The 26,753-nt window shown below is 40.0% G+C and overlaps 1 protein-coding gene across 13 annotated transcripts in view; it reads left to right on the top strand.

The window, feature by feature from the left end:
• The window catches only part of Mef2c (myocyte enhancer factor 2C), a 164,726-nt gene that overhangs the window by 122,188 nt on the left and 15,785 nt on the right, over positions 1 to 26,753 (top strand). For 9 of the 13 annotated variants that reach the window (XM_041663529.1, XM_041663528.1, XM_041663532.1 and 6 more), the window contains 2 exons: positions 8,248 to 8,434; positions 10,581 to 10,628. In XM_041663529.1, the coding sequence (XP_041519463.1) occupies positions 8,248 to 8,434; positions 10,581 to 10,628 (235 nt within the window). Of the gene's footprint in view, positions 1 to 45; positions 184 to 8,247; positions 8,435 to 10,580; positions 10,629 to 26,753 lie in introns of all 13 variants that reach the window. The other 4 variants (XM_041663533.1, XM_041663537.1, XM_041663536.1 and 1 more) reach the window with 1 other exon arrangement.

Below are 26,753 nucleotides of genomic sequence, written 5' to 3'. Positions count from 1 at the left end.
GCACCCTTCATTTTTGTTTACTCTTGATTTCTCTGAACCTGGCAGGCATTGAACAAGAAGGAAAACAAAGGCTCTGAAAGCCCCGATCCTGACTCCTCTTATGCCCTCACCCCACGCACTGAAGAAAAATACAAAAAAATTAATGAAGAATTTGATAATATGATCAAGAGTCATAAAATTCCTGTAAGTACCAAAGGTAGATGGCTGATGTGCTGGTAACCGCTACAGTAACATACCTTAACCCTCTCAGTGATGGCTTGCTCTAAGAAGCACTGCAAAGTCAGACAGATAAAATGGCCATCTCATCCCACAGGCAATGCGTTTAGAAAGCAACCCCTATGGGATACTAAAATTACATTATCTCAAAGAGTTGCCATGGAGAAGTTCACTCCGAGGTAGAAGAGTTCACAAGAGAAAGAGAGAAATCTATGTGACATGCCCTGAATTTACACGGCCTTTGCAACATGCAAGAAGTTCTCACACAGATCACAGTACAGGAAAACAACACAAGAATTGCCTTCCACACAAGTTTTGTATGCAGAGACCAGATACATGAGTGGAACTCTTTCCGTCATGTACAGAGAGTCCTGACCTTAGTAAAGGCTGGTTTCTGAGTGACACATCAGCCCCTCCCCATGCACATGAAATCCAACAACAGCACTGAAGGGCTAAAGCTAATGAGCTGCAGGAGGCAGAGTGCATGAAACCTAACGGTAAGACTTCAACATCTGTGTGATTTTAAAGCTTTTGTTAGAATGATATCTGCTTTGCCCACACCAGCGTTTTCCATGCTTTAACTTTTGGCTAAATTTTGTCTTAACCGATTCAGAAATTTTCTAACAATCAATGCCTTGCCAGATAGTTAAGAAAAATAGCTGTGCATGTATAATTTTGTTTGTTCAGATGTATAGGGGAAAATGACTATTGTTAGATTTGGTTATCAATCAAGCACTATTAATTCTGTAGCATAAAAGGGATATACTCAAGGCTCTCATGATATGACTAATGTTAGTACCTGAATCCTAATTTGTATACAGGCTTCTCAGTACATAATTAATTTTTTTTTCAGAAAAGTGTATTTCTGGTAAGTTAGCAAAGCAGCTCAAACCTGAGTATTAAAAACCGATCTGCAGTGAAAGTGGGCTTTGTTAAATAACATACAGATATTTGAGGTGAAAAGCTGTAAACATATCCAGACTATACTCACAAACTAACTGATTCATTGCCACAGTCAGCACAGACACAGCCTTTGCTGGTTTAAATGAACCCTTTAAAATTTATTTGCAAAATTGTGCTTAGTAGAAACTCTGTCTTCATGACGCCTTACTTTTCCTTTTACTAAATGAAATATTATCAGCAATACAGCTGTTTTTTAAGCTTTACGTTTGAGATCATAATGTAATTATGTCATTTCCCCTGTCCCTTTTCTTCCTCAAAAGCCTCCCATATGCCCTCCTAGTCTTAAAGGTCTTGCTTCGTTCCAGTACTCCACACATGTTCACAGTATTTTACCCATCAAAAAAATCCATATATGCTTGATAAGTGTATGCAAAATTCTCAAATGATAAAATGTCCATCCAAATTTATTTTACCCAGAAAAGTGAAATAAGCAGCTTCTTTGGATCAACATCCAGTTCTTCGAGCCTGAGTTTCTTTGGCTATATATAGAAAAGACTGGTTTAATGCTCTGTGCACAAAGGTTTAAATGTAGGACTATAGGCAGTGCCTTCAGTAATGAGGTCAAAAGAATCATCTGCATAGATCAGAAAAAGGCAAATACCTTCCAGACTGCTGATAATCTTCAGCAAAGCTAAACCTAAATATGGAGAAAAAATGAACCCCCAAAGTTTTAGAGGGAGGGTATTCAGGGATCAGTTTCCCTATATTTAAAGGGAAAGAAGATGCAATACCTAGATTCCCCAAGATCTTTCACCCTGTCATGTGAAAAGCCCCAAAATCAAGATACATAACTTGTTAATAGGTACAAGAATGTGTTGCAGAAGGTAAAAAACACATGAGAGTCTATGGGCAGAGCACTAAAGAGAAGCCACAGGCCTCTAGCTGGGCTATGGTCTTCATGTCTTACCGAGTGGCTCAGCTTCTGCGATGAAAAGCCCAGTTTTCACACATTGCTCTCAGTGGCTGGAAGTCCATACCGTTGAACATTTTCACAGCTGCTAAAATATCTACAGCAAGGCAAGGACACTCTGCCCTTTGTGTGTAGAGTGTCTTGGACTCTTAAAAACATTACAAGACTGTTTCCCTATTTCAAAGAACCAGTGGGTAGCATTTCCCTTTTAAAACAGAAAATTTAATACTGAAGTCACCTGTTGGAGTAATATAATTTATGCCCATATCCCTCAATTACACAAAATAATTCATGGGTGATTTGGAATCTTGTCGACCAGCATTTCCTCCCGCTGGGTTTGCTACAGCTCATGCTGGGAGTCATGACAAGCAAAACAGCTTCAGTAGAGGACCTGGGGATTAGCAAAATGGCTGAAAGAATGAGATGTAGAAGCAAACTTGTTTTAGAGGAAATGAGAAAAGAGAAAATAAAAAGAAATGTCCATATTTTCTTCCAAATGATGTACTTTGATGAGAGAGACTTGATGTTGTACCTAGAATCAACAACAGAATTAATGTGCAAATCGGTTGAAATGATTTACATGCAAAGTAAAAATACTTAAAAAAAAAAAAAAAAGGAAAAGATTGAACACATAGGTCTGATGGGGACAGCATGGTAAAGTTCAAGGAAGAGGATGGAAAACTAACAGAGATGATGAAGTCATAGCAGGGTTGAAGTGAATAGAGAGAAGTTAGGTGGGGTGACCGGGTATCACCCGTACTTAATTGAATCCAGGGCAAGTGAGGGCAGATACTCAGATAGTGATGAAAGTCTGCACACTGAGTATATACAGGGAATGAACAGGTGTATGCTGTACCTACTAGGAAGTCATGAAAAAATTGGGATACGGGCAGTTGGTAGTCACTGGTCATTAGACTTGAATTACATTATTTTCTCTACTAGGAGATCTGAAGCTTGGCAATAAGAATTCAATTAGTAGCAAAGCAACAACAAAACAGAGGATTCAGTTCAGCTGTTCACATGAATAAAAGAAGGTCCATTAACTAAAAGAAATATCTTACCAAAGATTACTATGTGATTTTTATCAGAATTTTTTGGGTGGAGCTTTTGAGGATATTAAGAGTTCAGATGCCCTTTTTCCTGGGATATCACACATGAAGAGCCCTGTCTACTCTTCAGAGACAGTAGCCTCAAGCTAAGCAGCCACCCTCTCTGCATCACTAGGACAAGGACAACCTGCTTGCTGCCACTCTTAAGTCCTTCACATTCTTAAAGCAGCAGCTCAGCTCCCTCTTCTTCGAGTTTCTGGGTTAGAAAGACAAGCCTATCCACAGCACTTTGATCGCCCAAATTCCGCTTTCCAGAACTGAGTATTCTAAACTTTTAGAGGCTGCTAAAATGATATAATTACCTTTAGGGGACTTCTGTTTTTGAACCCACAAGTTTTAATATAAATCTCTTAAAGGTTCCTAATTTTGAAAATCAAAAAGGAAAAGAATAAGGCAGATTTCTTCCAAACATTTGGGTTACATTACCCTCTACATTACTTCCCAAGTATTCAGAAATGCTCATTATCTTTATCTGTGCAATCATCTCGTCACACGGATAAGGAAATCAGGGCCAAGGAGTACTAAATGGCTCCCTGGTTAGTTGGCAACTCATTATCCAAGTGGGCTGCAGCTGAGATGTCTTTGGAAAAGGCTAATCTTGATTTGCTAAGACATCATATCAGTGTGGTCATGTTAAGCTTATAATCTACTTTCAAATTACTGTTGATAGTTCCTGACATGGCTTGAAGCAATGAAACAAACAACAGAGTCCACCAGTGATGTTGGTGTCTATTGTGAGTTCAAAGCTGTTTAGGTATGCTCTGATACTGGGATGTGTCTGCTTCTGCTTAGCCAATCCTAAATGGTTGTATAGTGATCCTCTTCAAGTTGTTATGGTCCAGTGTGCTAGAAACTCAGTGATTCTTCAGGGTGATGCTTAGAAGAGAAAAGGAGTTTGGTGACTTTCACTGAACTGGTTGGTAGGATACCTCAGTTCATTGCCTACCTCCTGTATTGTGAATGTACCTATCTCTTAGGGGAAGAGAGATAAACTTGGCCCTCTAGTGAGTCAAAGTCAATATTCTATTCAATATGAGGGGAGACTGAGCTCTGTAGTGATGCTTAGGGACCTAGTGAAAATGGAATATTTATAAATAGGAACAATAAGCACATATTAAAAGATTTGAAATCAATAGCAGTTTTAAAAGTATGGACTTTTGAGTAATATTGAAGAAGGGAGTCTTTAAAATTCATTTTCCCAAGGCTTCAATTGTATAAGTTTGTTAATCATGTGGCCCACAGATGGTAGTTTACTAATACCCAATATGTGTAAATAATATGATCTCTGACTACAAAATTTTATTTGCTCCAAAATACTAATCTGTACTGCATAGTGATCTAGGATCAAAACCAGAATCAATCACTAGTTCAATGGCATTGGGCCATTTTCTCAATCTTACTGTTTTGAAAAAGAAAGACATTATGCACAATGAAGGAATAATGACAGGGTTAAATTGCATCAAGTATGGAAATTACACACCCTAGTGCCTATCAACAGAATATATGTAGGAACTGGAAATCTTATGCTTTTAATATTAATACAGTATATTCAAAAATCTCCTTTGCAGAGAAATATTCAAACATATAATAAGAAGAGTACATTTTGAATTGCTTAGAGTAACAGACCTTGAGTACTTTGGTGAACTGGACCATTTCTAACCAACATCAAAATCTTTTTAAATTGTAAGAGACGAGAAATACATCTAAGATGGGCGTAAGGAGTAAGCAAGGTGACAGATGAAATAGAATAGTTAAGGTGGACTTCTTAGAGATTGCAGGTCTTTGAGAAGAAATTTATGTGTGGTACTGGAATTAATCGTGGTATTTGGTCAAGAATGAGAAATTTGGGCAAGGGTGGGCTGACAAGCATGGGATAGTGGAGGTTAGTAAATGCCCAAATTTGGAGGATATCTAGGCCTTTGGAGGAAGTGGAACTTTTACTTTAAGTAGAATGGGCACACTGGTGGGGGTGAGCAGAAGGATGCTGGGGAGAAGCAAAGGGATGCTGGGGGCAAGCAAAGGGATACTGGGGGCAAGCAGAGGGATGCTGGGAGCGAGCAGAGGGATGCTGGGGGTGAGCAGAGGGATGCTGGGGGCGAGCAGAGGGATGCTGAGGGCGAGCAGGGGATGCTGGGGGTAAGCAGGAGATGCTGGGGGCCAGAAGAGGGATGCTGGGGATGAGTAGAGGGATGCTGGGATAGAGCAGAGGGATTCTGGGGGCGAGCAGGGGATACTGGGGGAGAACAGAGGGATACTGGGGGCGAGCAGGGGATACTGGGGGCGAGCAGAGGGATGCTGGGAGCGAGCAGAGAGATGCTGGGGGCAAGCAGGCGGATGCTGGGTGTGAACAAGGGGATGCTGGGGCGAACAGAGGGATGCTGGGGGCGAGTAGAGGGATGCTGGGAGCGAGCAAAGGGATGGATGCTATGGGTGAGCAGAGGGATGCTGGGGGTGAGCAAAAGGATACTGGGGGCAAGCAGGAGGATGCTTGGGCGAGCAGGAGGATGCTTGGGCGAGCAGAGGGATGCTGGGGGCAAGTAGAGGGATCCTGGGAGCGAGCAGAGAGATGCTGAGGCGAACAGGGGGATGCTAGGGGTGAGCAGGGGGGTGCTGGGGCTGAGCAGAGGGATGCTGGGGATGAGCAGGGGGATGCTGGAGATGAGCAGGGGGATGCTGGGCGAGCAGAGGGATGCTGGGGGCGAGTAGAGGGATGCTGGGAGAGAGCAGAGGGATGCTGGGGGTGAGCAGAGAGATGCTGGGGGTGAGCAGGGGATTCTGGGGGCTGAGCAGAGGGATCCTGGGGACAAGCAGAGGGATGCTGGGGGCGAGCAGGGGGATACTGGGGGCAAGCAGAGGGATGCTTTCATATAAGGTGTGCTTCAAAGGGTCAAAATCCTGATGGTTTTGTGTTAATAGTAAAAAGCAGGAAGATGAGGCCCAGCACCGTTAGATATGTCAAGAAGCAACTACAGGAATCACCATAGTGGTGCTGGGAATGAGGGAGTTCGCACGTCTACCCAGAATTCCAAATTGTGCTCACCCCAAATCTGTAGAACTAATATCATGATCTAAGGTCAAAGCCAGAAACAAGTACCAAACTCAAGAGTATAGCTGAAGATAGATAGATAGATAGATAGATAGATAGATAGATAGATAGATAGACAGACAGAATTAAAGGAAGCATGAGAGAGAACTGAGGTATGTTAGGATTTGGAACCTACAAGCTGTTACCTGCAGGCCTAATGGAAGTGGAGCAAGAAATGACGACAGCAGGGCAAGAGAGCCACTCAAAGGTATGTCATCCTGTGGATGAAAGCAGCCCTGCAATACAGCTGCGGCCTAGCGAGAAGGATGCTGCTTCAAAACATGCACTGGCCTCTCTACTCCACGCTGGGCTGTTGCTGCTGCCACTGCCTACACCAGTGGCCAAAAAGCCTGGTTGACTTATCTGGAGCCCAGGGCAGAGAGAAAAAGATTGAATGATCGTGGCTGCTTAGCACTATTATTGTACTGTCTTCACAGGTGACTTCTGTTTTCATTTGGCATTTCAGGAAAGGGATATGTTTACCACTCTACGGACACTTATGCCTTACAAGTACATTAATATTTTTTCTTGTTTAACAGGGCTTTGGATATTTAGGTATATGTTCATGCTTTGGTATGTTATCATGCATTATATTCCATTGTCATAGAGTTTGTCCGAAAGTCATTTTCTGTTAGCTTGTGTACAACCCACAAATGACCTAAAACACAGATATATTAGGATGTCACTTGAGCATTTTTATTTCCCTTAAAAACAGTAAAAAAAAAATCATTTGAAAGAAAGTTGTGAAATCTTTGCTTTTATCAGTATTTGTAAAACTATGAGAGCATAAACATCAACAGAGAACTCACTATAGGTGTCAACAACATAAGCAGATGCAGGCCAGCCAGTCAAGCAATCACAGATAGTTGATGTTAACTCTAAAGAAAAAAAAACTAATAAAACTGAAAGCAATAACAGCAAACCAGCTGAGCCAGGAATAAACATGCGTGCAAACTTGGACAACTTCTTACTGATAACCTTAGAGGGCTTGTAGGTATCCTTGTGTGTATACACACACGAGCAATATTTCATTCTAAATGTTGTGTGCCTTGGTACCAGGAGTCCTCTGGCATGTATTTGGACAGTATTTTCATTTGTAATGCTGACAAAAGGAGAAAGACAAGAGTGTTTACAACTACGATGAGTTCCTGCAAGCAGAAACAGAAACAGAATTTTGCTTAAATTGCCAAAATAATAGCAAAAAATCAATAATTGGAACCTAGATCACTCTAATTAGACAACCACACAGCTTCAGCTCCCTAAATATTTGCCAACTCTCTCATTTGAGATATAGATCTTGCCATGTGGCAAGGGCAGTACCTATACAGGAAAATGTGAAAGTTTCCATATTTTCTGAGCTATCCCTTTAAAATGCGAGCTAGTGAATGATACACACTTTTCTGAAACCTGTACCTTAAAACGCCTATTATCTTTTGAGTGCTAATAAAAGGCAGACTTTTAAAAATAATAATTAAACTATATGTGCTATTCACAGGCCTGAAGATGATTTTATATCATTAAACTTCTGCATAAATATGCTTCAATAAGCAATTAAACCAAAGGATCTGGTTTGCATTTTAATCCCCCCTTTTCTCTGGGAAGTCATCACAGTCATGTACCTTTGATCTTACAGTCATTTCTGGCACCAGATTCAGATATCACAAATGAATAATTATTGCTTCATAGAATGGAATTCAAAGACAATGGAGTCTAATGAAATGGGGCTTTGTTTCGCACAGAAGTGAAATATTTTCTAAGAGTCGCAAAGAAAGAGTTCTAAGCACGGTGCAGAAATCCATTTATGATTGTACATCCTGAGATCCCTTCTTGATGGTAATCTACAGATTGTACAGTTTGGAATCTGACGTTTTTCTTGGAGAAATTAATGTTGTTTGCTACTTGAATGCCCTGTTAGTACCTTTCCATCGTACTTACACGGCTTTTCCCTTGTTTCTGCTCCACAGGCTGTTCCACCTCCCAACTTTGAAATGCCGGTTTCCATCCCAGTGTCGAGCCATAACAGTTTGGTATACAGTAACCCGGTCAGCTCGCTGGGAAACCCCAACCTTCTGCCACTGGCCCACCCTTCTCTGCAGAGGAATAGTATGTCTCCTGGTGTAACACATAGACCTCCAAGTGCAGGTAACACAGGTATGTCCTTCACAGGACAAAATGTAACAAGTTGTTGGAAGGGCCCTCTTCTAGCCAGAGCTTTCTCACCTAGGCGATGCACTTTGGTCTCCCATTTAGATCTTTTTATCGCTTAACAGCCACCTTTTACCAGGCTCACTGTGTGACACAGTCTAAGCTCTTCAGAGTATCGTTCAAAATATTTCGTAACCCATACTTCATTTTTTTGACTGTCAAGTATCTCCTCCAGTGGCTATATTTTAACCACATTCTTTCTCAAACAGTGTGTCAAATATCTAGTCTGCATACTTTTGTTCCCTCTCTCATCTGCATAAAGTATCATCTTCTCTCTTCTGCTTACGGAAAAGTCACCTCTTACGTGAAACCATTCTCTGCCCTCCAATTGCATCTGCCCATATATGTAATTGTCTGGATCAAGTGGTTTTTGAAACAAATTATCCCAGAATGAATATAAGGTAGGAAAGAACTGTGTGGTCCACTGGCACAACCTGTGAGGGGTGTGAAATAAGAACTCAGCTGAGTCAGAAATTCCATCAAAAGCACGTCACATGCTCACAGACACTCACCACAGATGTGCCTCGGTGTTATAAAAGATCCTCAATTCACAATGTCCTAGAGACATGAAATTACTGCTCAGGAAAAAAAAAGAGCCATTCTTAGTATGTGAATCAGGCTAAATATGTTATGATGTACTGTATTGAATGTGTCCTTTTCTCCACTGGACTTGAAGCATCTTGAAAGGAAGAAAATGCCCATTTGATTTCCCAAGCTCACAGTGGGAGCTAAGTCAGTGTGTACTGATATAACTAAGCCATTCCTTCATAGTTCCAGAAGCAGCATCAAAAATAATTTTATTTCTAATCTCGTGCAACAGTGTATTGTGTACTTCTATTCTGGTTTTCAGGAAGCACTCCACAGGGTACTTTCAATAACTAAGGCACATTTAGCTGTGCTTAGGTGAGCTTATTTATGGAAGAACTTTTCTTCAAGAAGATTTTATAAATCATGAGCCAGGGAAGTGTATACAAAAGACTTCACTGTGCCATTCTCTCTTTTAGAATATGGTTGAAATTTTATATAAATTTTAATAGCCATATAAATTCCTTTCAAATCATATTTAGATGTATTTGAATGACCTATTTGATAACTCATATTCATTTATTATTTCAAATTTGACACTGTCGTCAAAATTATACTTGGTGGGAAATAACAATTTTCTAAAATATAGTAAACATCTTTCCTGATTCTGAAACCTGGAACCAAGTAATTACAATAAAGTACCACTAAGGAACAACTAAGAAATCTCAATAAAATGTTATTGCCACTATTTTTCTAGATCCTGTATTTTAAAATTTTTAAAAGAATCGTTATATTCAGTCTTACTGAAAGTCCACAACTGTCATTAAGAAACATAGTCATTCATTTATTTGCTAATTTTGATGGAGGCATGCAAGTGTCACTGCCCATCTGTGGCCACAGGATGATAGTGTGCAGGAATTCATTCTCTTCCATTGTGTGGGTCCAGGAGATGGAACACAGGCCACCATGCTTGGTGAAGGAACTACCATACCTACTGAACCATCTTGCCAGCCCAAGGTTTTATATTGTCTCTTAAATTAACAACAAATTAGCATGTTTTTAAACCTGTGGCAAAGAAAACTTATTTATCATGTCATTAAGTAAAATTCAACTAGAAATATTCGTCAACTTCTGAGAAAATAATATTTCTCGTCAATAAGTGTTACACTAATTTTATAAAATATATTTAGGAAGAAACTAGACGTCAGACAGATGGATATCAAGGCAGAGAGTGGAAATAAAGTGGGGTTTTCTTTTTATTTACTGTAAGGTGCCTCTTTAGGGGAAAACTAGACTTGAAAATAATAATGCAGAGACTATTCACAGACAACAGTTTTCTAATGTAATCATTCCTAGAGAAAAAAATCTGCGAAATGTCAGTGAGTGAATGTATTTTTAACATTTGAGCACAGCATGTCACAATAAAACAAATGTCAGCCCTCCAACATAGGTAGAACTATTTAAGATTGTCTCTCAGGAGAGGACAATGGCTGAGTACTGAAGGCACTGTGCTCGGTTCCATTTCCCCTTAGCCTTTCTCCTTTTCATCTTCCTCTTTACTCCATAGGTGGTCTAATGGGTGGAGACCTCACATCCGGTGCAGGCACCAGCGCAGGTAAGCACAGACAGCAGCTCTGGAGCAAGCATGTGGCATTGGCCACAGTCTGTGGGTGGTTTTGAAGGAGGGGTGGTTGAACGCTATACAAAGGAACTATGGACTAACCGCAGTCTTCGTTGGTACAGCTTTAGCCAAGGCGAAGCAGTCATCAACCTGAACTGCCGTGTTCTTTGTTAATGAAAACAATGTACTTATATCATTTCTGCAGTTAGGGAAGACTAAGAAAAAAAAATAAAATAACTTCATCCGGTCTGCAGACAACTGTAGATGCTGATCCAGTCACCTCAGTCCCTGATACCACTCTTAGACATCAATAGACTATGTTGCCATGGAAAACCTTTAAATATATTTCATCTCTTAAGAATATCCTCAACAGTGACTAGTTGTCTCATAATCACATTTATTCGGGTTCCTAAATTAATTTATAATATTGGGATTATGAAGATGTTGCTTTACTTTTCAATGAAGATAAATAATATAGCACAGAACTTTTAAGTGCCAACTCTAGTTTACTATCAGTGTAAAAAGTAGCCTTGGTAATTTCTACAGCTGGAACATGCTATCAATTTAAAATAGGAGGCAGGCATGAATGACACAAGGTTATATTTGAAGTGTCAAAAAAATCAAGTTTTATTGAAATATGCATGGACAGCCTAATTAAAACAGTTTGCTCAGGTCAAATATAATAGCCTGCTAATTATAAGAAAGAAGATAAGGAAAATTGGCATACAAAAACATTTTTATACATACATCAATTGGAGGTGGTGTCTCTTCTGGGTACTGAGTTTTTATTACTTCAGTGAGTGATGCAGAAATATCAGAATCACATGGACAGTAGATAGAAAGGAGGGATAACTGTAGCTCCCTACCTTAAAATTTTCAAAGGTTAGGTGGAGGCAAACTAGTAAGTAGATTCAGTAGTATTTTTTTTAGAAAATGAATTTGTCATACTTGTTTTTTTTTTTCTGCAGAAAATACTTTGTAATTAGTAACATCAAAATTCAAAAACCAGAAAAAGTCCAGACAGGTATTTCCTAGATCGAAGATCACACACTGGTTAGAGTCAGTGGTGGGCTGATAGGATAGTCACAAGGACCAAATCATAACCTAAGGAAAGGAGTACAGATGCTATGACTTAGCCAGTATTTCACTACGCCACCTTGATTACTATTAAAGAAACAGTCAGTCATAGAAGTAAATATTAAGAAAAATGCGTTTTTGTTTTTGTTTTGTAAATGTGTGTGGGTGGGGGGGGAAATCCTTGGGTTACTAAACTTTGATGCAAATGGTCTCTTGCCACTATTTAATAGCAGTGACGCTTTAGAATCCAATGTTGACAATAAGAAGTGTTTGATTATTCAGTTCTGCTGTTATTGTTAATTGCCTGACAGCCTGCTAAATTTAATCATTCTCCAAGAATAAAGGAGATATTCAGTCTTCTAAATATAAAAGGTTGCCATATACAGAGTATAGAACCATTAAAAAAAAATCTTAGGAGTTAAACCAACTCATCCTACTACCTCAGAACGTATGCCACAGGCACATGACGCCTTTTATCTAGAAATAGAAGATATTAGGCTGGCAATATGGTGCAGTGGGCAAGTGTTTGTCAGGCTGGGGACTCAGCTCAGAGAGTAAGTGCTTGCCATTGGTTCCTAGCAGTCTGAGCATGGAGGCTCTGTGATCATGCTGTGTTCCTGTGGAGGATCTGAAGCAGACAGAGAGCATCATCCTAATGCTCCTGGACCAGTTAGCCCAGCATTCACAGCAAATAGCAGAAAACCCTGTTTCAAACATGTGGAAGGCACAGCCCAGTTCTCCAGGATGTTCCCCCCACATTGAGTGTGGTACTGACCCCATGCCTAAGCATCCATACGTATATACATTACACTAACACAGAGATGGAAAGAGAAGGAACAAAAGGGAAAACTATCGCGGTACCTTATTACTAAATATAATTTCTATGTATGTCAGAATCACACACTATAATTTTTATAATTTCTACACTTGTATTAAAGTTGCTTAGCCTTATTTTTAAATAGAGAAGCAGCCCTTTCTGACCCTGGTCCCAAGGAACACCTGTTGTAAATGCCATTTAGTCTTGAGCACAGCCATGTACTGCTTGTAAGCTCACTCATCTTAGCCTTCTTTTTCATGCCAGCTGGTATCACATGTCAAGGCTGAATATATCTGTGCTGATGTCAGAGAGTCACATAGCACCAAAGGGGAAGCAAGGCCAGCCAGAAAGTCTCTGCATTCTCAATGAGGAAAACTAAAGCAAACTTACCAAAAGATATCTTCCAAATAGTTAACATTGTCATTTGAAACTCAGGGTCTCAGAATTAGATCCTTTAACACCAAATGCCAAGGTGGCACCCAAATTAAATAGTTGAAGCCTTTGTTCTTTGCTTTTCAAAATCAAGCTAGTTACACACACCAAACAAACAAACAAAAGAACAAAAAAGACAGCAAAAACATAGTTTCACTAGGCGAGGCAGTAACATTTATTGTAACTTACTGTGTGACTTAAAAATAGAATCAAATAGAAAAGCATTCTCTTTCTCAGTTCAGCTTGGTTTCCCAACTAGCGCGAGAACTATCATGTGGTCATCTGGTGAGCACTTAGTCCTACTGACTCTGTCTCCACCTCCACGGTACTTCCTAGGGTAACTTTTCTTCCTCCATAACTATCCTAGCTCTATCTCCACGGTACTTCCTAGGCTAACCTCTCTCCCTCCACAGCTATCCTAGCAGCTTGAATCAGACTCACGGCTTTTCCCCAGACTGTTTCCAGAGCTTCCTTGCCCATCTTTCTGTTCCACATCACATTCCCTGATAGTCTTTCTCCAAGCCTCACACTAATTACATGCCATCATTTACATAAGACTCAATAATAAGTCCCAAGCTCTTTCCCAGTTAACCACGAGCCTCTCATCTGTGGCCGATCCTGCGCTCTAGGCTTCCACTCTTCCTGCCATTGCCCTCAAAAGCATCCTGGGCTTCAACTTTAGCAATAACAAACGCTCGGATAGCTTACAATAGGCATCTTCTACAAAATAAAAAAGGTAACTCAACCAACCTTATACCTGTCTTTGAAAGTAAATGCTCCCATTGTGCCATCTCTACATATGGGTAAACTGAGGCATGGAGAAGTTATTTAATGAACTAAAGTAGAACCCAAGAAGTCTGTCTCCAGAGTCTGTTCTTCTAACTGTCTCGCTATACTGTCCCTTTTAGGGCAGTGTCTAGGCCTCCTCTCCTTCTGCCTGTAGATTCCTGGCCCTTCTTTCTCACCCGTTTTCTGCTCTGGAGCAGTCTGTCTTTGTTCAGAATCCAGTTCAGCCATGTAGAGTCCTGCACCTTCCCTCTGTGCTCCCAGGACAGCCTGCACGGACATTAAATGTCCCTTTGCACAATGATTACAGTCTCTGGGCACATCTCTTCTGGACACTGCCATTTGGAGCAAACCAGACATAGTTTGTGTCTCAGCTCAGTACATAAAAGTTAGCACACAGCAGACGTTCAGTAAGTGTTTGTTCTCCAAATAAAACACCCATCTCTGAGATAGGAGGCCTTTAATAGTAATAATAAAGCCTTAATAAACTAGAAAGTGAGAATATTTAAAAACTGTAATTTTAAATACAAAAACCCTTGTTCTGCACTTTTCAAAGAAAATGTATTCATTTCAGACTGTATAGAGTAAATGTCTAGTTGATAAAAATGGTTGAGTACTGATGACTGATAAAGCAGGGTTTTACTACATTCTTTAATACAGTTTATGAAAAACTAAACTGCAGAAAGTGAAAATGAGAACTGGTATCTCACACCATCACAAATCCCTGCCTAAAACAATGAACCCCTTATCATCACTTAGATTGAAATGATTACCAAGAAGAAGGCAAGTCGTACGGAAGAAGTGATGAAATGGGCTTGGGCGCTTGCTGTGGGGGATATACACAACAAGTCATTAGAATGCGTTAGTAACGGTGACAGTTCTAGCCAGTTCTCATCCACAACCAAAATGAAACGTCACTGCTTTTAAAATTACATTTTGTCATGTCTCTGTGCATTAATACTTTTAACATCTTAATCTACATGGTTATTGGTGATTGTAAGATCAAGTTCAATTTAGTTTTCTTGTAATTATTACATCTAATGGAAATAACCATTAGCACAGCAATACCTTGTGCTGCTGGATCAGGCACTATCAAAAGATTAACTTCTGGGTTTTTGTTGTTGTTGTTGTTGTTGTTGTTGTTGTTGTTGTTGTTAATATACTTACCTTTACAGAGCAGAAGGCACACTTTTTAACTGATTCATGGTTAAGATTTAATCACAGTAAGGGGGAGAACTTTAGAAATCATTTTGAAAAATTAAGGAAATTTGACAATCTGCATAGCTATTTGAGTATAAGACATATTTGAGAGGAGGATTTATGCATATTGGTTAATAATTTTAATTGGCATTCATTGTAAATTACATACCATTTTATATAAAAAGAAGCTAACAGCTGTTTCTTTATTTTGATTGTCAATTGTTTACTATTTTATGCATTTGGTTGTTAAGCATTGCCACTTCTGGAATGCTTAATTTACATCAGCTAAATAGGTGGAGCCGTGTGGTTCACTCTGTACTACCAAGGATGCACACAACAGACAAATAAGAGGACTTGCTTTCCAGGCGTAGACAGACTTCGCCAAACCTTCGCTCACGACTCAGCACCTTCAGCTGAGTCCTTGTGCTCCAGATAAGATACAATTAGCATCACAATCCATTTGCAGGAAATGTTTTGTGATCACATCATCACAAAACTCTACACTTTTTAAAATTCAAGTAGCAGTGAAAAGAAAAACAGCATACTACAGAACCAAGTCAGAAGAGGCAAGGAATGCACTGCTTAAACGCTTGTACATCTCTTATTCAATAATTAAAAAAAAATATTGGTGAAGTGACTAAAGTTTCAATTTATGAAGATGACTTAGTATTTTAGCATTTTGCTTTTAAAAAGTTCAAATTGCAGCATTTTAGAAAGAAAATATTACCAGTTGATTGCTTTCAAATAAGTAAACTAATTTTAGTAGAAAAATAAAATTTGCATGTCACTTTGTTTTGATGGTTGAGGTGGATGTACCTCAGTCCCCAGGCAGATTTTTATGTTAAAAACATTATTAAGTAAGATATGAGGACAACTATGCTAATTCTTGGATCCGGCTATCAAAGTATAATTCTATTAGTCTAGTATTGTTCAGAAGAAAGAAAGAAAAAAGGAAGAGAAAGAAACTCTAATTCATTTTCAGTTTTATCTTAGAAGTTCCCAAAGCATAATAAAGATCCTGTAGCCTTGTTTTATTATTTTCTAGGAAACCAAACAACAGTGATATTTTTAACTTAAACCGAGGTTACCGGGATTTATTAAGGGGGGAAAAGATAGTCTTTTAATTGGATCTTGTAGAGTACATGGTACACAATCACTATCACAAAAAGCAGTTTCCCTTTCCATGTACAAAATCTGGCAGATTACAGACAAGGCAGAGCCCCACCCCACTTCTCTAGGGGATGACGGTAGTCTGGGGAAGGCAGCTCTAAAGTAAGACTTAAGCCGACATGCCACAAGCTAGACCCACCTTGAGCGTCTGGGCTTTGCCTTAACTCCTAAGGACTTTGATTTCCAGAGAGAAAAAAGGAAAATCTCAGGGCATAACTTCCTGGAGCAGTGATTCTCAACCTTTCTATCTCTGCAACCTTTAAATAGAGTTCTTCATGTTGTGATGACTCCCAACCATAAAATTATATTTGTTCCTACTTCATCACTGTAATTTTGCTACTGTTGTGGATTATAATGTAAATATCTGACATGTAGATGGTCTTAGGCAACCCCTGTGAAAGGGTTGTTTGCCGCCCAGAAGGGTTGCAGCCCACAGGTTGAGAACCGCTGTCCTAAAGAGTCTTCAAGCCGCTGGTGGAGCCTTTCTTTAATCACTAGTTCTGACTCCTCAAATTGTGTTTGTTTATTTGTTTGTGATGGTTTTACTGCTGCCCATGAAAGACTAGAACCTATGCACTCAAGTGTTTGCCACTGCTGGTCTTTTTTCTGAGTAGCTGGGGCTACAGGCGTACATCTCCCACTGCACTGGGCTTTCATGTTTTCTGAGTAGCTGGGGCTACGGGTGTAGATCTCCCACTGCACTGGGCTTTCGTGTTTTCTGAGTAGCTGGGGCTACAGGCGTACATCTCCCACTGCATTGGGCTTTCGTGTTTTCTGAGTAGCTGGGGCTACAGGCGTACATCTCCCACTGCACTGGGCTTTCATGTTTTCTGAGTAGCTGGGGCTACAGGCGTGGATGTCCCACTGCACTGGGCTTTCATGTTTTCTGAGTAGCTGGGGCTACGGGTGTAGATCTCCCACTGCACTGGGCTTTCGTGTTTTCTGAGTAGCTGGGGCTACAGGCGTACATCTCCCACTGCACTGGGCTTTCGTGTTTTCTGAGTAGCTGGGGCTACAGGCGTACATCTCCCACTGCACTGGGCTTTCATGTTTTCTGAGTAGCTGGGGCTACAGGCGTGGATGTCCCACTGCACTGGGCTTTCATGTTTTCTGAGTAGCTGGGGCTACGGGTGTAGATCTCCCACTGCACTGGGCTTTCGTGTTTTCTGAGTAGCTGGGGCTACAGGCGTACATCTCCCACTGCACTGGGCTTTCGTGTTTTCTGAGTAGCTGGGGCTGCAGGCGTGGATGTCCCACTGCACTGGGCTTTCGTGTTTTCTGAGTAGCTGGGGCTACAGGCGTACATCTCCCACTGCACTGGGCTTTCGTGTTTTTTGAGTAGCTGGGGCTGCAGGCGTGGATGTCCCACTGCACTGGGCTTTCACGCTTCTTTAGTCACTGCATAGCAATCATGTGTAGTAAAGCCATGTGAAAATTTTATCTTCATTCATATCCTATAAACTTGCTATAAGAATGGGGACTGCTAATAAAACTTGGGAATTTTGAATTTTAAGTTTTAACAGTTAATATGTCTCCCCCACACACACATTGGTCCTAAGGGCCTTTTAGTTTCCTGCTGCACCCCTACCCCCTTCCCCTGGTTCTCTTGGACATCTGGTTTTGACATCATCATAAGATTTTTAAAACTCTTTCCTCGCCATAGCCTGTCTTTAGTTTTTTTTTTTAAATAATTTTTTAACATTTATTTAACTTCATTTTATGTGCATTGATATGAAGGTGTCAGACCTTGTGGAATTGCATTTTCGGACAGTTGTGAGCTGCCATGTGGATACTGGGAATTGAACCCAGGTCCTCTGGAAGAGCAGTCATCTCTCCAGCCCCTGGCTTTAGTTTTTGTAAATTTTACTGCAATTATTTATTTACTGTGTGCATTAGGGGTATGCCATGACACTTGACTGAGTGATAGAGGACAATGTGAAGCCATTGAGTCTCTTCTTCCCCAGTGTCAGTCCCAGAGACTGAACTTAAGTGGGCAAGCTTAGCAGCAGGCACCTTTATCCTCCACACCGTCTCACCAGCCCGTCACTTAAGACTTTATTTGTAGATAGCACAGGGAAAAAATGGATGACCATGAGGAACATGAAGTGACACATAAGCAGACAGCAGTTGCTGAAGGAGGACCCCCTTGAATCAACTGCTTACCTCCCATGAACCTTCCCGTTTGAGACTGTGGGGCTTCTGGCCAAGAACGTGCTTTTCTACTTTTAGATAATTTTTGCCAATAACTTAAATTTTGGAATTAGACTTACATAATATATTTTCATTGAATTCCAATTCAGTGAGTGTGTTATCGTATCAGTTCCTGTTTGGAAGACAGTAGTTATTTTTTTAATATTTACTTATTTATTATGTATACAATATTCTGTCTGTGCCAGAACAGAGCACCAAGCCTCATTACAGATGGTTGTGAGCCACCATGTGGTTTCTGGGAATTGAACTCGTGACCTTTGGAAGAGCAGCCAATACTCTTAACCACTAAGCTATCTCTCTAGCCCCCGACAGTAGTTATTTTAAAGACTAAGGACTGGGGATACTAACATGTTGAGCAGGAGTTTCAGTTTGTGTAGAGAAGTGTCCGTGAGCGCTAAGGATTCACAAGCTTTATTTATTACGGCACCACTTCGATTGTTTGAACTCTGTACTGAAGTGTTTGACTGTCTTCCTCAACACCGTGTCCTTCCTTTACAGTTTCTCACCCACATCATGCCAAAGAACAGATTCTGGTTTTTCTGATCTAGGAGAAGGAGAACCTGGACTAGCACAGCTATTACAGCAATAGAAGTGAATCTGTCTATGCCTAATTTACATATTCAAACATGATAGTACTAATTTACATAGCAAACATGAAATAACAATTTCTTGTTAGACTAGAATTAAGTCTAGTGAAAGCAATAAAGTCATAGAGCAAAGTTTTTACCTTTGGAATTACTTGCTTTGACAAAATATGCCATTGACATGCATTGAAAATAACAAAATAACCCAGAAAACATCTGATACACAAGCTCCTTTAGAGTTGCCATCCTTGTCTTTAAAAGGTGTGAAGTTTTGTTGTACAGGATTGGCGTAGGAATCGCATGACAGAGCCGGCACAGATCACCTAGCACAGTTGCACCCTAGAGAGTAAGTGCTTCTTAATGAATGGTAGTTTTTGTCAGTGTTGCAGTTATTATATCTTTGGTTTTCTAACCAAAAGAAAAGTGTGGCTTGATTTTGCTCTGGTACTATTAACTAACTGCGCTCCACAGCTCTAGCGACGTGGTGGTCCTCGCAGACATCGGATCTGGGCTGCCCTGCAGACTGTGAGGGAGGCAAGTGTGTTCATAAATCTGAGGCAGCCTGTGAGCACAGCAAGCGCCGGCCTCATGTGAGCACAGCAAGCACCGCGCCACGCATCTCACTTTGAACATTATGAACTTCGTATGTGTTCAAAGCCGTTGTGTAAATGTTAAAACCACAAGTCATTATTCCTTCTCTTCTGTCACGTTCTCCCTAATTTATACTGTCTCAATATTTTTGTTTAGAAAAATGACTGAAAGAATGAGCGAGTGTGTCAATAATGAAGACACCCCCTCATTTTTATCAAAGAGACAGCCCCAAAAGTCTCAAGAAGTGAACAATTAAGTGAGTCATAAATCTATCATTCACGGTTAAATGGAGTTTTTTTTTTTAAGATAGTAAGGTTTGATGCCATTTTTATGGTGCCATTAAAAGCTATCCTTTAAGTAAGTCAGTACCTAAAGCATGCAGACATTCTAAGAGCCTATGTGTGTGGAAAAATCAGATTGTCAGATTGTCCTCCTCTTCCTTCCTTGTGAATGAGGACTTTTTCAGAGATGGGGGAGAGCATAAGGCACGCTAAATTTCAAACATCTGGTCTTTGTAGCCATGTAATGGAGGCCTGTCTTTGGATGTGTATCAAAGCTCTCACATTTGCTGCGCGAGTGATTGCAGAAGCCCTCCTTAGCTTCAGTTTCCTCATTCCTGAAACATTGGGTGACAAAGTGTGGCTCCCGTGATGATGAGGACAAAGGAGAGAGCAAAGGCTGCTTCAACATGGACGCCCTTGCCTTGGGGAAGCTGCTTTTTATAAGTGGAAGCCCTCTGCTTCTGCTTCACGGTGGAGTGAACAGCACACGCTTTCTGAAAGCCAGTAACTGCTTGACTCATAAGCCATACCTTTACAGGTGTGTAGCCCACAGTCCCATGCTAGGGACAAGGCTCAGTCAATAATGTTTGTCACCCACTCATGAGTAGCTGAGGTAGAACCCCAGAACCTATGTAAAGGTCAGGCTTGGTAGTGCATGCCTGTAACCCCAGTGTTTGTTTGGGAAACAGAGATGGGAGGATCCCTGGACATTCCTGGTGACCTACAGGTTCAAACAGAAACAAGGACAGAAACCGGAAGGCAACCGCTGCCCTCTCCACACACACCTGAAAACAAGTAACAGTTGGCAAACATCAAAATCAAGCCAACTAGATGTGAAACCTGAGATTCTGCCTATCTGTGGATGCAATGAAGCAGAGACAAGTCTGTTAGGAATATTCGCTGCCCACAAGGGGATACATCCCAGACTAGTCTCCTAACATTACAGAGGGAACAAGGCCTCACTGGGGTTTCCTCACAGTCTAGGGTTATGCGTGATTTATACATCCACTGAGATGCCCTGGATTCTGAGGATAGGAATCTGTAATCTGGAGTCTCCAGTAAAACAAGAACCAGAGATCTGATTTAATCCATCTACAATAGGCATGCTGAAAATGTCATCATTGCCAGACTTCTGACCAAAATGTCACATGGTTGCCTCTTCTCTTAGAGCCATCCATTAAAAAAAAAAAAAAAGCACTTTTTTTTTTTTTAAATTTTTAACTGTGTTTCAGGCATGCGATGCAGGGTTATGTAAGACTGCAATCTAGGAAGTCAGAACATAATCTAGAAAGGTGTATGCAGGTTTGAGACACGAAATAATACCTTTGCTTAAAGAACTAACTTGCGGTCTTAAAACTTTTTAAAAGTCAAATGTAAAATTAGTTGATGAGGGTGACAGTGTTTACATAAATATGGCAGCTCCTATTTAACAAAGCAATGTATGGAAAGTATTTTCAAAACGGTTCTAATAAAAGAAAAAATTAAGGAGCTATGGGCATAGCTCAGTGGAAAAGCATGTGCTTAGCATCTGGAAGATCTTGGGTTCAATCATCAGCATAAAAAAATTAAAATTACAAGAAGTCTAAGTGGGAAAAACACTTAGCTGAAGTAAAAGCAACAAATCAATACATGAAACGTTTAGCTGGGTCTTCATCTTAATGTTTTCCTGTGGCAATGTGCCCCAAACTGTCCAGGATCAGATGACACTGACAAATCCCCACACAAAGCAATTCTCATACACCTCTAAGATAGAAATTGTTTTCCAAACAACTAATAGATACCATAAAATACTAGAAACTCTTCTGTTGTGTTAAAAAAAAAGGGGGGGGGCTCTCATAGAAGCTTGTCTTTTTAATTGATGGTAAACAAGTAAACAACTTTACCCTTGATTTAAATTTTACAAAATCGTATCTTAAAGTACGTCTAATCGCTTACCCTAAATAGTGCACCACAGTGGCTGTTCCAGCTCCTCGTGCATCTAAACCCATCATATCCTCGTCATCAGAAACACTGTCCGGGAGACGAGTAATATGCTTGACACACCACCATTCTGTACCTTCTTACATAAACTGTCATCCAAACTAGTCTCAGTATACCTAATTTTGCTTTGCCTTATTTTGATTTTGCCTAATTTTAGTTTACTTAATTTTAATTAATTTAATTTTGATTAATTTAGTTTGAGGTGGAAATGATTGGACCCAGGGCTTCTCCAGTTCCAGGCGAGAGCTCTATAACTAGGCCACACTGCCCAGCGTCATTCTTGCTATTTGTGATGCCCAGTAATGTGATCTTCAGATTTCCACATCACCTTTAGCTCGAGAGAAGCTGGGAGTCGCCTGTCTTTACTCTCACAGTTTTCTGCCTTCACACTCTTTGATTTTGGGATGCGACAGTGTGTTAAGGCCTTTCGAATCTAGAACACAGTTTTCAGAGAAGAATGCAGCATGCGCTTGGGACCTGGACACGCTGCTTGAGTTCACATTATGTCTCTACAAGTGATGGCTTTTTTGATGTGAAGCAAGTTACTAGGCCTCCCTGTTATTTTCCTGTTATCATGCAACATAATGAGATACTTTTAGTATCTCACAGGGTTATTCTTGTGAGGACTAAATGTCTTTTCTGTCCATGTTCGATATCACCTACCTGACACTGCTGTGGAGGCTGGGGGGAGGCGGAGACAGAGAAAATGTGCGTGTTTGGTGTCCCCTGATTGGCAGATAATGCTGCAAGGTATGTGCTGTTGTTTTATGCTGAGAAGGCAACAGCTTTACCCAGTGAAGGAACTTTGATAAATGCACCATTAGAACCTAAATTGACCTGCTTTGGCCTCCTTTATGCCCACCTCCTGACTGCCAGTGTAATCTCTCCTGTGTCATCTAGACCTCATTTAGAATGTTCTGTGTGGTGAATGCACCTTTACTAGCTTCCATTGTAGCAGTCCAAGTATTTGTTTCATGACAAACCAGGTTAACAGTGCTAACCACTCAAGAGCTTCCCTATGTGTTAGCTAATTCTACTTTTCCAAATACTGAATGCTACATATTATAAAACAGTCAGTATTTTACCTTCATGGAACACTTTCGTTCTCAAATAGTCAGGGTTCATTAAACCTCACTGTTTTGTACTCCCTGTCTCTGAAAAGTCTTTCTTAACCTTCAGAAAAAACCTTAGTGGGCACTGCCCACCATTTTTTTTTAAATTAAATTTCACTTAAGTACATTTTTGAGAGTTACATTAACAGACCCCCTGACAATAAACATTTGTCAGTATGAGAGTACTGGAGTTTTGTCTCACTGGGGGATATGTCCACCTATTTGATCCTCTCAAGAGTAGCACATTGCTATGTGCTGTAAAATGCTTGACAGGTAAGAGAAGCTAAAAAGTGGGTTCCGTTAACTCCTATAAACAAATTTAATAGATGGGCAGCTACATGGTTTCTGGGCTGATACAATTTATTTTATTGGTATACTTGGCCTTCAAAATATAATGTTGAACCAAATATAAGAGCTTTGTAGGTAGTATAAAGAGGAGAGACTCTTGGTGTTATTTCAAGTTATCCCTTCCATTTTCAGTCATCACCTCGTGTTCCCCAGCAACTCGTCTCGTAGTGCCATTTCTGACTAATTCCTAGTCCTCTGGCTTACTCTGTTTTTTTTAATGTGTGAAGCACGATACGAGCGAGCAGTCACGGAGTGTTGCTGCCCCTAATTGCAGTGACAATTTTGAGAAGAGTCAGTTCAGTATGGACAGAAGTCATCTGAAAGGCGTCATGAAAGAGTCACCACTGTAGCTGATTCTTAAAAGACAAATTAGAATTAAAGAGAAGAATGAACACCGGCAGTTACTGAACTAACAGAGCAAGGACTCAGGCATATTCAGAGCATGTGAGCCTTCTGTGGCCATTGGGATTAGGTTAAACAGTGGGGGGGTCAACTCTACACAGTCCTGGGAGACAGGCAGGGCATGGACCCAACTGTGTTAAACAGTATATGGGAAAAAAGAATAGGACAGAAAGGGCAGCTCCGAATGATGTCCCCAGGTGTGCTGGCCAACATCACACATTTACACAGAAGTTTGCATACAGCCCAAACCTTTCTGAAACTCAATTTAGGACATGGAGAGGAATCCTTCAGCTAGAGAGTAAAAGAATACGTGGAGGATTTTGAAGACTAAGTCAAATGGGAATTGAAGCCTGTATAAGAATGATGGCAATAAACAAATGCATATAGGCAATTTTTTTTGAGAAAATTGGAAACAATTTGGTTTCTTGTATAAAATAGAGATAGAGATAGAGGGACCAAAAGGTCAAAGTTGAAAATTTGGAAGATAAGACTGTCTTACAATAATTAGCCCCAGATCCTACAATGGATTTCAGCTTTGTGCTTAATGTTATGTGCTTTTATTTATAAATGAAAGATTAAAGAAAAAACAAATGAGAGACTCGTAATACCTAAATGTCCAAATAAAAGAAAGTTGTGGAGCTGTGGACTCCAAGAGTGCATGCTCAGTTGGGCTCTGTGCGCATGGCCAAGTGCCTGCCTCATAACTGTCCAGCTAGGAGTGTGCCCTCTGAATTTACAACTTCCTAAAATAGGAGCAAGTAAAAAGAAAGGAAGTAGAAAACGCAGAACAATGTTTTTAAGTTAACTGTGGGGAAAACTTAACACCGTATTTCAAATCTTGATTTATTTATATACTTGCAGCAATGGAGGGAGATCTGTTATTCTTAACTTAAGTTACATCATGAAAACTTAAATTGTTTTATAAGAAACAATATTTTCATCAAATGAAACTATAAAAACTTCACTGGACTCTAAAGTTGGTCTGTACCTCATTTTCCTCTAATCTATAATCAGGAAATCCATTTGCCATACTTTATAATTTTTGTCCTTTTAAGTGGTCAGAAGAATGTGACATCTGCATACAGTCACGTCTAAATTGATAATCGTTCGAGCGGAGTATAATTTTAAAACATAGCATCAAGAAAGTTGAATCTGTATATTAGAAGGTTGTTGAGAGGTGGTGTTTCCCACCTCCTGGGCCCCTGAATTTAAATGTGACCATGCTCTCTGGGGAATTTCTCTTAAGGTGGGACAACAGCTTCCACACAGGCTAAAGCATTCTGAGTGAGGAGGAGGCTGTGGTTTCCCAGCCAACTTAAATGCAGGCTCTTCCTAGCCATAAACCACACACATGTATTCATCATTGATTTCCAAATGATAGGTTTCAGTATCACTGGTCTAGGGTCCACAGTCTCACATTCCTGAATCTATATTATGCCAAAAGAATAACAATTTGGTGGCTGGAAACAGAAATGGTTATTATACGGCTCCAAAATGCTAGCTGGCACAATATGCTAAAAATAGCAGAAACTCACTCATAAAAAAATAGAATTTATTTGTTCATAAAAATAACTTAATGCCCTAAAAATATAAATGTAAAAAATGTCATCATAGCCGAAAATATTTTGCATTCCGTGTGTAAACACCTTAAAGAATATGTAACTAATCTTCTAAAGTGGTGTAATTTCCAAATAACAGGAGACATTTCAAGAGAGAGACGTAGAGCACTTTTCAATTCAGTGTTTGACTTCTGAGGTGTTTACTGAGTGAAGACCCATGGATGTGTGTTCTCTTCTTCCCTCCCCACTGCTACCTCAAGTTGCTGTTTTAAAATGTGGGCAGAGAGACGTAGGTTTTTTTGGAATGTCTCTGAGTTCACCATAGGAAATGTTTCTGAAGAGACGTTTTGGGGCCTCTGTGAAGCCGCTCCATTTTCTCACACAGCCCCGTGTTTGTTGTATCTCAGGACAGCACATTGCGCGAGGCGGTTTTACTTCCTTTTAGCAGAATTACTCCTCCATGCAAACCAGCATCGCCTTCTACCCAGGCAGGGTTTTAGTTTCTTCTCATCTGTTCAGGCTTCGCTGCACTGCTTAACTGACAGTTCTTCTTCTTCTTTTGAAATTACTAGGCTAATTTTCCATTTGCTTGTTTATTTAAAGCAGATCTCACTCAGGGTTAGCATGGACGTGGCACATGTAACTCGGTGTTTCTGTCTCAACTTCAGTGAATGGGAATGCATGCTGAAATGTCTTGGTTTTCACATTTTCTTTTCATCCCTTGTACAGTTCAGTCTAAGACCCTATAGAGAATAATGATCCAGGAGATTGTACAGTTCAGTCTAAAGCCCTATGCAGAATAATCCAGGAGATTGTACAGTTCCATCTAAGGCCCTATACAGAATAATGATTCAGGAGACACATTAAATACAAAATTTCTCCGAGTATCCTCACTTATGCATATTTTTTCTTAGGAATATAATTTGTTTATTTTTCTCCTAGTGAGAAAAGGTAAATGTATTATTTCATATAAGAAATTTTACTACCAAATGCTGTCAAAATTAACCATACAGATAATTGGGTTTTGATATTTTTAACCAGCTATAATTTAGCAACTTTTCTTGATGTTTTATTATAGAAGATTAATCTATATTCAGATTCAGTGCAAATTACTTAAGGAACTGCTTGGTAGTTGGCAAATGCGCTGGGGGTGTTTCATTTGTTTTATTTTAGTTTTGCCTCAAGTAATTTGTTAATTTTTATCCATAATCCAATTGCAATATTTAATCTTGAAGTTTTCATATATTCAGCCTTTTCATTTATTCATGAAACAAAACAGGTAAATGAATTGTATATCAAGAACAAATGTATTTTTGGATCATATGTTCCAACTAGATTTTTATCCAGAAAGTATTGCCAGGGGGATAATTTGAGAAGAAAGGAGCCAATATGGGGTGGAAGGGACAAGAGACAGTGAATATATCAAGGTATATTGTATACATGTTTGAGCATGTCAAATGAAACCATTACTTTGTACAATTAATATTCACTTAGTGAAAGTTCTCGTAAGAGTCTTCTTTTTTTTATTAAGAAAAGAAGAAAAAAAAACATAAACAAAAAGCAAGTTTC

Source organism: Microtus oregoni, unplaced genomic scaffold (assembly GCF_018167655.1).
Source record: "Microtus oregoni isolate MIOR12 unplaced genomic scaffold, Mior012 000014F_ref0000157, whole genome shotgun sequence".
NCBI classification, from domain to species: Eukaryota; Metazoa; Chordata; class Mammalia; order Rodentia; family Cricetidae; genus Microtus; species Microtus oregoni.
The sequence above is the reverse complement of the archived record's forward strand: the minus strand, read 5'-3'. Positions and strand labels throughout refer to the sequence as shown.